General features: G+C 30.9%; 2 protein-coding genes across 6 annotated transcripts; both read left to right on the forward strand.

Annotated features, from left to right (window-relative positions):
• Window positions 1–78: 78 nt before the first annotated feature.
• Window positions 79–710, forward strand: LOC129297270 (disease resistance protein Roq1-like). Its single transcript, XM_054935629.1, has 2 exons — window positions 79–204; window positions 294–710. The coding sequence occupies exons 1-2, from the start codon at window positions 79–81 to the stop codon at window positions 708–710; spliced, it is 543 nt and encodes a 180-aa protein (XP_054791604.1).
• LOC129297268 (TMV resistance protein N-like) lies at window positions 348–5,852 on the forward strand. Of its 5 annotated transcripts, XM_054935625.1 has the most exons (8): window positions 348–835; window positions 946–1,218; window positions 1,321–2,072; window positions 2,167–2,214; window positions 2,303–2,830; window positions 3,490–3,797; window positions 5,155–5,210; window positions 5,385–5,849. In XM_054935625.1, the coding sequence occupies exons 3-6, from the start codon at window positions 1,536–1,538 to the stop codon at window positions 3,628–3,630; spliced, it is 1,254 nt and encodes a 417-aa protein (XP_054791600.1). In that variant the 5' UTR covers window positions 348–835; window positions 946–1,218; window positions 1,321–1,535; the 3' UTR covers window positions 3,631–3,797; window positions 5,155–5,210; window positions 5,385–5,849. The 5 variants fall into 5 exon arrangements, with proteins under 5 accessions (XP_054791600.1, XP_054791599.1, XP_054791601.1 ...); XM_054935624.1 differs by having other exon boundaries at window positions 5,155–5,852; XM_054935626.1 differs by having other exon boundaries at window positions 1,391–2,072; window positions 5,155–5,852.
• Window positions 5,853–14,071: the final 8,219 nt, after the last annotated feature.

Genomic DNA, 14,071 nt, shown 5'->3' on the forward strand with positions numbered 1-14,071 from the left:
AGGTTTCAGAAAGAGAAGATCCAGTTCAGGCACAAAGACAAGCTTTCTTTCGCATCTCAACATAAGTATGAGGTAATCATGAACAAGCATGAAGGAAAAGCCATTCTAAGAAACCTTTTTTGCAGCAAAAAGGTGCTCCTTGTGCTTGATGATGTAACTCACATGAGTCAATTAGAGAATATGGCTGAAGTCCAAAGTGGTTTGGTATGGGAGCAGAGTAATTATACACAAGAGATATGCACTTGTTGAGATCTCTTGGTGTGCATGGAATATATCAACTTGAAACCATGCAGAAAGATGAATCTCTTCAACTCTTTTCTAGGAAAGCATTAGAAAAGATTCCTGAAAGCAATTACTTGATGTTGTCTGAATCTGTGGTTAAATATGCCGGAGGTCTTCCTTTGGCACTCCATGTTCTAGGTTCTTTTTTGTGTGGAAGAAGTGTACCTGAGTGGGAAGATGCTTTAGACAGGCTAAAGGAAATTCCAGAAGATAATATTATTCGAAAACTTAAAATAAGTTATGATGCATTAAATTATCAAGAAAAGGCAATATTTTTGGATATTGCTTGTTTTTTCAATGGATGGATGAAATATGAAGTGACCCAAATTTTGAGAAACTGTGATCTCCACCCTACAATTGGAATAAATGTTTTGATTGAGAAAGCTTTACTAATTGAAAGAAGAATATGTATGGAAAATGCATTTTAGAGATGCACGATTTACTTCAAGAATTGGGTCGGAATATTGTTTTCCAAGAATCTCTTGATAATGCTGGCAGACGTAGTAGGTTGTGGAATATAGAGGACATCAATGAAATATTGAAAGATAACGCAGTGAGTGGTTTATTTTTTCATTTCTATTGAAATAAATGTAACATTTTAATATGCTTTACTTGCTTATCATTCTCATGTTATTTTTTGTGGCAATGGACTTTTTCTGTTAGGGATCAAATGCAATACATGCCATTGTTACGCTTTCCCATGCTGAAGTAGAAGTGCATCCTGAAGTATTTTCAAAGATGAGAAATCTCAGACTTCTCTACTTAGACTGTGGATTGAAACATCCTATAGATTTCAAATGCCTTTCCAATGCATTAAAAGTAATTGTGTGGTTGCATTGTCCACTAGAAGCTCTTCCACTTGAAATTCCACTGCATAAACTTGTTGATATTCAGATGCCTTATAGCAACATAAAGCAACTCTGGAATGGTGTAAAGGTGAGATGCTTCATGCATATTGTTTGTCTTACATATATATTGGTGTCGATTTATATTGGTACGTTGTTTTGTAATATCGGTCCTCCTATCTTTTTTTATCAGTTTATGAAGAACTTGAAGCATATTGATATGAGTTATTCTAAAGATTTGACTGAAACTCCAAATTTCTCAGGAGTTCCAAATTTAGAAAATTTAATTCTTGAATGGTGTATATCCCTCATTGTGGTTCATCCCTCGCTTGGAGAGTTGAAAAAACTTGTTGAAGTGGACTTGCATGATGATGTATAAGACTTGAAATCCTTCCAAGAAAATTGGAGATGAATTCATTGATAAAGTTGGATCTTGGTTATTGTTATGAAATCTCAATGCTTCCAGAGTTTGGGGAATGCATGAAGAAATTATCTTTGCTTGATGCAAGTTGCACTGCTATAACCAAACTTCCTGAATCACTGGGATTCTTAACTGGTCTGCAAGATTTGGGATTGAGTGGCTGCGAAAATATTGATCTTCATCCCTTTACTGTCAAAAAGTTGTTGGGCTTTAATCTAATGTCATTAACAGAGTTAAACTTAAGCAACTGTGGCATTAGTGATGGATCAATTCCTGATGATTTTGGGGGCTTAACATCATTATTTGCATTGGATCTGGGACGAAATGATTTTGTTAATCTACCAATTGGTTGCTTCTGTAATCTGCATCGTCTACACTATCTGTTTTTGAATGATTGCAAGAGGCTCAAGTCACTACCAAAGCTTCCACCACGATTAATTCGATTAGATGCATTCGGTTGTGATGCATTGGAACCTTTATCAGATCGACAGTTATGGAATGTCGTTTCTTCACTTGACCATGAGGTATGTTTTTATAATTATAATCTACCTATTGATGTTGATTTATGAATCCTTTTTTAACTTTATCCATGTAAACGTGACTATTTCCTTGTTTTAGTATCGCCATCAAACTAAATATACCAATTCACTGATCCAGCACGATGAGGTACATATGTTAGGTCACTCTTTCTGTATTATTTAATCACATGCTCGTCTTGGTAATTACTCTTGATGATAGTTGACTTCTGTTGCAGTTAGAATATCTACCTCAAAGGGATTTTCTCACAATTATCACAGCACTTGAAGTGCCATCATGGTTTCAAAATAAAGATTATGTTTCTTCATATGACTACAGTGGGGAATTTGTATTAATGGTGGACATCCCTCAATATTTTCGTGCGAGTGAATGGTCAGGCCTTGCTGTATGCTTGAATATACAAAGCTTTTTGATGTCTGAGAGTGTTTACATTTCATGGAGTAGCAAAGCTCCGGAAGATGATAATTATATATGCAAAGATTGGTCACACGTTATTGGAAATGGTTTGAAGCAGGGTCATCACCTCTGTCTAATGCTGTTGCATTTAAATGATAAAACATGTTGGCAACATTTAAGAGGTGATGACAGTTGCCTTCATATCAAACTCAGCCTGCGTTGTGCACTTCTTGAAGACCTTGTAATTGTCGGTTGTGGATGGCGAGTTCTATGTAAAGATGAGATGAAAGAGTGGGGCAGCTTTAATGATTTCAGCAAATCAACCAAAGCAGAAGCTGGAGCTTCTAAGGTCTGTCTTCCAGATTCTGTAATTCACAGAACAATAAAAAACTTTCAAGGAGAGTTTGGAATACCTGTTGAGGCTGTTAGGCAGGCCCACTTTACCCATTTTAAAGAGTGGCATGGGCGGGAAAAAATCAACTCATAATAAGAGCAGTTCAATCATGATACATCTCACTTAGCTTGTGGGTAAGTGAGAATTATTACAGGTAGTGTTTTAATTTGTAATGACCCAAAATTTAAATTGAATGATTTTCCTTCCCTATTGATATTTTATTTAATTATTTTAGTCATAGCATATGAGTAGAGGTCTAATAGAATTTATATTAGTTATTTATATGGAGATCTATAATTTGAATCTTACTCAAGCCAAATATTAATTTTATTTTTTTATATGAGAATTATTAAAGTTTTCTTACATCTTTTGTTATTAAAAATTATGATGATAAAAAATCTGTGGGGTATCTTTTTGAAATTTTTTCCAACCAACATTGGGTTTGTTTTGTGATTTTTCCCATGGTTCTTTGTCCAGAACTCTCTTTCCCTTTTTGGTCATGTATTACGCACAGTGAGGGATATATAATTCATTTTCATTCCTTTGGCTCTTCTCCTTCTTCAACCAAGTCTTTTTTCTTTTCCCCCGTCACCATCAACTTCTTCACACTGTAGGTCTGTTTCTCACCTTCACTGGTTTGTTTCTGTTGCTGGTCCATTTCTGTCGCTGGTTCGTTTCTGTTGCTGGTTTATTTCTGCTGTTGGAAATTATCTTCTGCTGCCTCTCTGTTCTGTGTCGATGTTGGTGTGTGTTAGTTGATGTGTGTGAGCTGAATCATTTGAGCTGAGGTGCTGCTCATGGTTTCATCTGCTTCTTGGTGCTGTTTTGTTCTTCTGCTGTCCATGTGTCGTGCTAGAGACTCTTCCCCTGTTCAGCCATAAACTTCAGCTCCTCCTCTTATCTTCATCATTTGTGCTTTAAGGTGAGGAAGCTTCAAGCCTCTTCCCTCTTGCTCAGCATGTATGGTGTGAATGTTTAATTATTGGTAATTTAGTCTCCCTCGTGCTACTGTGCTTGTACAAGCAGTGAAGAGAAATTTGATTTAAATTGATATTTTAGTATTGTATGTTTGTTGAAGGTGAATAAATTCAATATTCTTTGAGTTTAAAATTTCTTATGTTGAATGCTTGTAATTGGAAGGTTGGATTACTTTAAATATAGACTTCAGAAAAGTTTGGGAAATGAAATTCGAAGAAAATATGTTTGATCTAAGCTTGAGAATTAATGCATGTGAGGTGTTTGACAAAATATTTGTTTAAAGAAATTAAACTTGATTTTTGAGAGTTCATTGAATTATTGACTGTGGATGAAATATAGTTATTCAAATGTTGGTGTTTGATATTATTGGGTGATTATTTGTGGATGAAAGTAAACAGATTGGGATATATAAATGGTGATGATTTTGGGAGAGAGTTTATTTAAGGCTATGGGAAGTTTATTGAAATTTTATTGTATTTGATAGGATCATTAGAAGAAGAGAAAACTTAATTGAAGCTATAAAAAGAGAATTTTGGGATTGAAAAATAAGCTAGGTAAGTAATTAACGTTTCCCAATAAATAGAAGTAATGGTCTTCTTATTTATTTTATTTTTTGTCTATTTTAAACAAATTTTCCTATGGTACCTTATTGATTAAATTGACATAATGTATAGAGATATCTTATTCATTCTTTGAATTTATTTATGCAGTTATTTTTATGATATTTTATTTTCCTATAAGTATTATACATGCATGGATGGGATAAATTACTAATGAAAAGATTATTTGTACTTTACAAATTAAAAAAACAATTTGAACTATAAGGATTTTTAGATTCCATGCATGCCGAAATTGTTTTATAGGACTAAATACAGAATGTTGGTTGCTAACGACAGTTTCGTTAGCCTTTGGCATGCTATGATACACCCAACTAGTAGGGTATATTAGAGGTGCTAGTCCTGTGTCAACACACGTGGAAGGGAGGATAAAATTTCGTGGACTTAATCCACGTCTGTTTATTCGTGAACTTTGTGCTTGCGCTTATTTTTTTTCGTGGTTTCTAACGATGTCGGATGTTACTTATTCTCGTGGATTGCGTGTTCACGCCTGTTATTCATTTTGTCTAAGTCCTAACAGAAAACAATTTTTTTTTTCAAGTTGTTTTTCACTCTTAAGAACTGTATTTTTATGATTTGTTTTATACACAAGATATATTTTTAATTTGTTGTTTATGATTATCATTATTTATTTATTTACTATTTTGGGGACGTTATTCATTGAAAATTTTTTTTGATATTCAGATAGTAGAAATGGACTGGCTCTTCAGTAGATCTCGTGGGACTCCTTAAAACAAAAAGTATTTTGTTGCTTCAATTACATTGTGGATTAATGTAAATATTTAAACATTCTATTTTTGTTCTAGAATAGCTCCACGAATCATATAGGCAGGATCCTTAGTTAAATTATTTTGGTTTGTATATATTGTATCAGAGTAGAACTTTGAATGTTGCTTGAATGTGCTTTTTGGCAGGTTGTAGGGATTTTAGGAAGTCCAACTTAAAGCAGAAATTTTGTCGAAATTTTTATAGGTAGCTCAAGTATTTTGTTACTATTAATAGTTGCTTAATATAAATGATGATTGTACGACAAAATTTGAATTAATATATTAGACTTATTAAGGGTTTAGGTTTATAGAATGTGTTTTCTTGCATTTTAATCGATTACATTTCAGAAGTTGGGGGTGAGACATTAGTATGAATTAAAATCCTTGTAAATTGATAATAGTAGTGCAAATAATTGTTATGGTTTGTTGTTTTTGGCAACGTATGATATGGCTTCCTCTCAATCTTCATGAACATATTTACCACTATACCATGCTACAGTAAACTCTCCAGTGCACCAACTCTAGAGAGTCAATTTTAAGAATGTCAATTATAATTATGAATTGATATTTTTGTATTATTCAAGGTAATTTTTTTTAATTGACAATGTTGACTGAATTCCCGTATTTATTATTTCATTCATTTTAATTATTCTAGAATAGTCATGTATTTATTATAGGATGGATCTTTCCTCTACATATATGAGTGTGCTTTCGTTTTGAAAGAATGAAGATCGCCTCTTGTTCTCTTTTCCGTTGCGTTTTATTATAATCTTATTTCCTAAATATACTTGTTTTGTTCATGGTATCAAAGCATGGATCCTCTCTACACTCTCCCAATATTCGAGTGTTTATCCCTCTGCAAACAACTCAAATCTTTTGAGTTCTCATCACTTTCTTTACATTATAATAGCTTCCTTTCATTTTCAAAGTTTGTTTTTTGCTAAATCTATCTCCAACGGATTGGTTAACAACTATGGTGCAGTTGTCAGAGGTTGATTTATCCTGAGGAAATTTGATTAAGGGCTTCTCTAAATATAGTTGGAGAGATATGGACCTATTTATGTTCTAAATTACCATCTTGCAATGATAACTTGGTTGGAATTAAATTAAGAATGGTTGATTTGATATCATTCTTAGATATTGGGTTGAATAGTGATTGTTTTGTAGCTATGGGCGGCATCAGCAGAACAACTCTTACTGAAGTTGTTTGTGGGGGGGGGGGGGGGGGAATTCTAATCAACTTGAAATGTGCTGCTTTCTTGCTAATGTTAGTGACGCTTCAGGGAAAGAAGATCAAATTCATTTGCAAAGAGAGATTCTTTCACATCTTGATGTGAGTAATACATTGATCAAGACAAATAGGACGGAAAGTTTATATTAAGAAAACTTTTTTTTGGGGGGGGGGGGCAATAGTTTCTTGATGATATAAATCATATTAGTTATATAGAAAATTTGGCTGAAGAGTCCAAAGTGATTTGGTGAAGGAAGCAGATTAATTATAACAAGTAGAGATTTGCATGTGTTTAAATATAATGAAGTTCACAAAATATGAAGTTGAAACCATGGAGAAAGATTATTTGCATGTGTTTAATGAAGTTCACAAAATATGAGGTTGAAACCATGGAAAAAGATGATTCTCTTCCAACTCTTTTCTAAAAAGGCATTTAGAAAAGATTATCCTGAGGATGATTACTTGAAGTTGTCTCAATTTGTGGTTGAATATGCAAGTGGTCTTCCTTTGGCACTTCAAGTTTTAGGTTCTTTTCTTTATGGCAGAAGTTTACAACAATGGGAAGATGCTTTAGATAGCTTGAAGCAAATTCCAAATGGCAACATTCTTCAGACATTTAAAATAAGCTATGATTCATTAAATGAGGAAGAAAAGACACTCTTTTAAGATATTGCTTCTTTTTTTTTTTTTTGAGGATGGCCAACAACTACAGGAACAAAAGTTCGCTTCACATCAAACTTGGCCTTCTAAATAGGTATCATCATGGAGATCCCATTTATCAAATATTAGGATGTGGATGGAGTGTAATATGTAAAGAAGACATAAAGAGTTGTGCAAATTACCTATAAAAGTAGATGACCATAAGGTTGGCACTTCTCAAGTATGTCTCCCTAAATTTGTATTGGAAAGAAGAATGGAGATATGTAGCTTGGAGCCCAAGCAAGACAAGGAGAGAATCTTTCAAGTGAAGGGCAATCATGACAGAAAGAGAAACAAATACATTCATACAGGATATTAAATCAAAGTTTATACATTCATCACAAAAGGCAATAAATATTTAGCTCAATTGTGTAATGGTTGACATATAATATACTTCAGTATATATAAAGTCAGCACCATTATACATGTAAAAATTTGAATTCGTGGAAAATGATATTAGGAAAGGTACGTAATTTAATGGAAATGTTTAATGTATTTTTTACATTCTCATAATGTCACGAGCTAGTTATAATTTTTTTTTTTCACGGAAAATTATTATGAAGGACCTTATTTCTCCTATTCACAATATAAGTCTAGTTTGATAATATCTACAGAACTTATATTTTTCCTATTTTGCCCTTATGTATAGTTAAATATTGTGAGGTAATTAATATTATGATCATTGACTTTTAGCAAGGGTAATTTTAGAAAAATATTAATGAGCCAACTTATGTTAATTATCTTCTTTGATTTGTGTGCAGTTAGGTAAATTGAATTTACATGGTGAACAATAGGAGCATTTTGTTTTTTAAAAAATGAATTACCCCTCGGTTTCCAAGTATAAAAGAATTATAACTCATTTACACTATTTAAGAAAGTTAATTAGGTATAATAATTACTCCATTTGTTCAAAAATATAAGTCATTTTTTGAAGAGTTTGATGTTAAAAATATAAGGTATTTTTAGTCTTTTGAGGTATAATCATTGTTCTTTTTTTTAATGTCGTTATTGATGAATAACTTTATATTTATTGTAAGGTGTTTAATAGGGATAAATATAAAAATAGCTTGAAAGTAAGCAACTATTTTATTGAGAGTAAAATTTAATTAAAAATATCTTATATTTTTAAACGGAGGGAGTTTGTTTTAAAAAAAATTAATCTAAATTATCCGTATAATTAATGAAATAAATTTATGATGTGACAATAAACTTTAATGTTATGAAAGGTAATTAAAAAAAGAACGCGATACATGTTTCAATATGTTTATATTTTTTTTAAGGTTAAAAGTGCAAATTTAATCACAATTTTTTTAATTATTAAATAATTTATATTATAAAGTGATGTAAAATAATTAATTAATTAATTAAATCAATGGACCCATCGTTGGTGGTCCATTCTCACTTTGGCTTTTATAGTACGGCCACCAAGGCTTGATTGCCTCACTGTCCGCTTCATCCCCATCTTCGCCCCCACTTTCTTCAGTCTACACCGATGCTGTTGACTTGCCTCCACGCTCTCTGCACATTCCATTGGTCTAGACAGCGTGGTAATTTTTCTTCTGCTGCTTGTTTGGTTCCCAAAAAATGACTAGCACGACCGGAAACCAACAGAAAATTTCAGTGCTCTATTTTGGGAGACTTTCAAAAGCTTTGATACAGTAGTCTCAAATTAATTGATTGTTGGTGCACGTTGTTGGTGAAATATGTAATTTTATTACTTCTTCCAATATTGTTAGCAAGCTCGGACATGGTCATTGACTGCTCTTGTAAGTGTACGAGATTATAGAAATAATTAATCGAAAAATTTCAGGTGTTGAATCTATAAAGAAATTATACTTTTACTAATTTAAATAATTAATAGTTTAAAAAAATAGATAAAATAAATAATTTTAATGAAAATATAAATAATAAAAATAAATTAATAAAATAATGATGATGAAAATATAATCACTTGAAATGTTGAGATATCCTATAGGTTGCTAGTTTCTACCTTTGAGTTGACTTTTTAATTAATTATAGTGACAATTATTCCTAAAGTGTCCTAATATTCTCCTAAATTACTAGTCCCTTTTTAATTAATGTTGAATTCGTTCCCACGATACCCAAACAACTAATTAAGCTGTAAAGCTATATTGAAAGTCACCATAAATTCTAGAACTATCCATAACCTAGTTATTTTTGTTTATTTCTCTATATATAGGTTCTCTCTTCACCTCCCAATCCATCAAGATTACCTATAGATTTGATTAAATGGTGGCTAGTCATTGAAAAAAAGCAATAATATTTATGAATATAAATGCAAAGAGTCAAAACGAAAAATATAAAAACTAGCTTCCTAGTTGGGCCACATCCCTACTCCAACTAAATAATTTAAAAACACATAATAAAATCAAATAATACCATTCTAAAATTCCTAATCATGAAAAACAATTATAGAGAAAATTAAAAAGTGAAAAAGAAATAATTATGATTTGTAGAATTCCTCAATGATCTCGCTTTCAGCTTTTAGAATGCTTTTACAAGTTTCAAATATCTCAAAGAAAATTTTAAGATATTCAAATAAGTGATTGGATGATTTTTTTTCTTTGTGATGGAAAGTATCTATGGTTAAAGTGAAGATTCTTTTTTTTTTTATTGATATGAAACTTTAATATATTTATTTATATCAAGTACGCGTCTCTCTTTATTTCTTTCTTTGAATATCATGGGGATGCTCCTCCAAATATCTTCATCCATCTATACGTGCCAATAAATATATATATGTGTGTGTAAGATTTCAATTACTTCCTTTCTTTATATATATATATATATATATATATATATATTTCTCTTTTTTTTCTTTTCTTCTATCTGATTTATTCTTTTTCTCTACAAAATATAAAAAAATATGAGTTAATTTTTAATTTTGTGTTAAAATCCCTTTCTATCTTATAATTAAGTGATGAGAAAAAAAATATAAAAATATTAATTAAATAGATATAAAATCTTAATAAATATAATTAAATTAAAATTAAAATATATACTTATTTAATTATAAAATATGCACTTAGTTATCAGTCATGAATTTGTCAGATTTTACAAAGGCATCATGCAATGCTACATGACTCTCTTTTGTTGCCATTAATTACAATTCGAGTCATATCATCTGTTAGGAGCTTTGAGTAGTAAGCACTTGATATGGCAAATTCCTATGCGTCACCGGTCAACACCCATGCCTTGATACTTGCTATCCTCAAATATTCGAAGGCTTTAGGCACCCCTTGTTGCAGCTTATCTTCAATAGCAAATGCACTTAATATGCAGAGATTGTTTTCCACACCGCAGGAAACCCTGCGAAGCAAAATGTCATTGCTCAAATTTTGAAGGATTCAATTCGTGCATCTCAATGACAAGCAATGGCGAAACCAAGACCCAAAATTGGAAGGGCGAGACACCCCAATTTCAAAATTAATAATTTAAAAAATTATTATAATAATTTTAAAAATAACTGCCTTAAACAGAAAAATATAGTAATATAAGTAAAATTGTGTATATTTTTATTTGGAAAAAAATATACTGAAAATTTCTTTAGGCAAAAAAATATGTTGAGAAAGTTGATATATTATTTAATTTGAAAAAAAAAAAGAAAACTATTACCAATTACTTTAATTTATTATGCTTGGATTTTGTTATAAAATAAACAATTCTTAATTTATTTTTTAATAATATGTCTAATGAGTAAATTTTTTTTGGTTTAAATTTATGAAATAGGAGTTAAAATATCATTTATTTAAGAAGTTTTAAAAACTCAAATATTTTTCTATTAAGTTTAGAGGATTCAAAATTCTAAAACTAAGAGTGCACGATTGTAATTTTTACATACCACTTATGTAATTTGTCCCCATATGAGGAGGGTGCATTTGCCTGCTTCCCCCATACAAGGGTTCTCAAACCGAGGGAGGAATAAGAGTGAAAATGGGTTTTAGTTGCACGTATTATATCCGTGCTCAGTGATTTATCTACACACTAAACATTGATGTATCAGCACCTTTGACAAAAACTTCAACACAATTTTTAGGGAACCCCAATAGCTATCAGTGATTTATCGATCAAATTAATTAATTGTTGGTTTTGTTGGTGAAATATGTGATTTCATTATTTTGTATGAAGGCATAGAAGGCCTACTTCAACCATAGCGTTCCTTCCGAACCATTATTAATCATCAGCAATGATGGTGGATCAAGAGTTCTTCCCTTTAGCAGAGGAAGCCCTCAGAATCTGGTCAGAGAAAAGAGGCTTCAAGCCTCCACTTTTAATAGTGGGGATGAATAATATGCATGATGATGTTGGCAATAACAGGTAAAATCATAGCCTGAGTCATACTCAAAGACATTGTCTTTAAGAGTTATTCCACCGCACTGGCTTGATTATGTGGCAACTCTTCAAGATTAAACGGACTCTTCTTATTAAATGCAAGGATATTAAATAATAGAAATTTACATAATAAACTCAGGTAATTGCACAGCGAATCAATATGATAGAAGATGAGAGAAAGGCTGAGAGCATCAAGGCTCACTCAGAACTTGTGGCAAGCACGACTTTTTATGGGCAAGTCTCGTAATATTAGACAATAAGACCACCTTAATTACAAATAAAAAAATGATTTCAAATAATAATGATGTTTAAATTATATGTTACAAAATAATAAATAGACTTAAATAATAATTAATATTATTAATTTATAATAATTTCTTTTGAAATACTCAATAATATTTTATAATATCTAAAAATACCTTATATTTCAAAAGAAAGGTAAAATTTCTGAAAAACTATTTTATAGAAATAATTTTGTATCTCCACAAATAGTTTCCAAAATTTTGAAAAAATTGCCCAGTGCCACATCTAACTCGTGCACAATTGTATGCAAGAGCTCATTTCTCCTCTAAATTCATTTACTAACCCAAGTTCATATCTTAGTATTTATAAACTAAGACCTCTATTCATTTGAACAATGTGGAACTTTTCTTTTTGACACAATTGCAACAATCTTCCACACATGTCAAAAAGATCACTATTATCTAAGTTATTCACACAAAAAATAATTACTTTAAATTCAGTGTCTTTTGACTTGAACCAAATATAGACCAATAAAGCCTAACACACAAAAAGTTGGTATAACTTTATTATTGGACCAATAGATCTTGGTCATATACTAGAGGTCTTGTTAGTTAGATTATACCCCCACAATTTTGTTATTAACAACGGTTTTGCATGTTATCAACCATGCGCGCGCCCAATCTTAACAAATGCTCTGAGATTTCACCACAATCTTATAGGAGTGGCCCCACTCTACATTCATATAGGTGATTTAATCAAGTGTATTTGCAATGAATACACTATCCAAAAGGACTATAAAAATTATTAAGAACTTTCACTCAGCCTTCGATAATGCTTTCTAGCACTTTTTCAAGCCATAAAAATAGACATAAAATTTAGTGCTAGTAGAATTAATAAATAACTTATTCTTACCCACTAAACCTTCTTTATGGGATCTCCAATCACAAAAATTAGGTTGCCATTACTATTAATTTGAAATAGACTTAAGTCCCATTCCCCTTAACATTTTAATAATTAAAATCATCCCTAGAGGCTCACTAACAGATTCGTTAGATTTACATATGATCTCACATAATTGATAGCGATAACTCTCTCTTTTAGCATGATTAATTGTATCTCAAATGATGTTTACCTATGCCATTGGTCTTTACAATGACTATCAACAATTGGCCAATGTTCTCTTTGTAATGACTATCGCCATTTAACAATTACACAAATCATCATATAATATGTGTTGGTTTTACTCTCAATGCGATATTATTTACTAAGAAGTTTTTCAACTACTTTGCCTCATTATTGGCTAACTTTAGAATAATATACTCTAGCTCACATAGTATTTTATTTGGCTACCAATGAATTTTTCTCATCAGAATATAAAATTTAATTTACATTATTATATTATTTAATATAATGGAAATTCATTATATATGATACCAACATTTATGATATCTTTCAAACACTTGTTTGTCTCATTCTCTGGTGAGACTACTTGATATGCTCAATTTTCACACAACATAATTATATCATGTGATTAACATTAATTAATGCAATAAACTCTCTAAAGTTTGTAAATGCAAATATAGATTGGGCAATATAATTATCCCATTTTGTAATAACATGTTAGCATCATGGGAATGCTCATTGACACTAAGTATTAGTTTTACACCAAAATAATCATTGAGTTGATGTGCAACAACTTAGCCTTCAATCTAATTTTAGATTAATGAAATTGAACTCCACTATGGTCCTATCATTAAATTTTGAGTTCATCACTACCAATTGAGAGTGGATAATCACTAATGGGTTTTCTCAAACAAATTTATAACTCAGTAAACACTCATGCATTTTATATAGTGGAAATCCGCTATTCATAATTCCATAATTAAAAAAATATACTTTATTATCTCATGGAATCATAACACACAAAAACAAATCATTATTTATAATAATAAATATTTATGCCAAATAATTAAATAGGTACATGACCTATTTTTAAAAATACATTTATCTTCACTAGATAAATGATTAAATTTTATATCACCATAATGCTTGTTCAAGCCACACAAATTTCATAATTAATAAACTTTGCCCTCATGCAAATAATAGCCTTTTCTTAATTAATTTTCTCCCTCCAAATCACAACACAAAGACATCTTGACATTTATAAAATGAGATTAATAATTCGGTATAACACATGTTCTCTCTTGCAATAGTTTTTGCAAGATACCTGTAAAGCTCGAAAATTTAAAAAATTTTAAAATAAAAAAAAGGAGGAACAAAGAAAATAACATAATAAATTAATTAAGCA

Source organism: Prosopis cineraria, unplaced genomic scaffold (genome assembly GCF_029017545.1).
Source record: "Prosopis cineraria cultivar Desert tree isolate PC_DT_omini unplaced genomic scaffold, ASM2901754v1 PC485, whole genome shotgun sequence".
NCBI lineage: Eukaryota > Viridiplantae > Streptophyta > Magnoliopsida > Fabales > Fabaceae > Prosopis > Prosopis cineraria.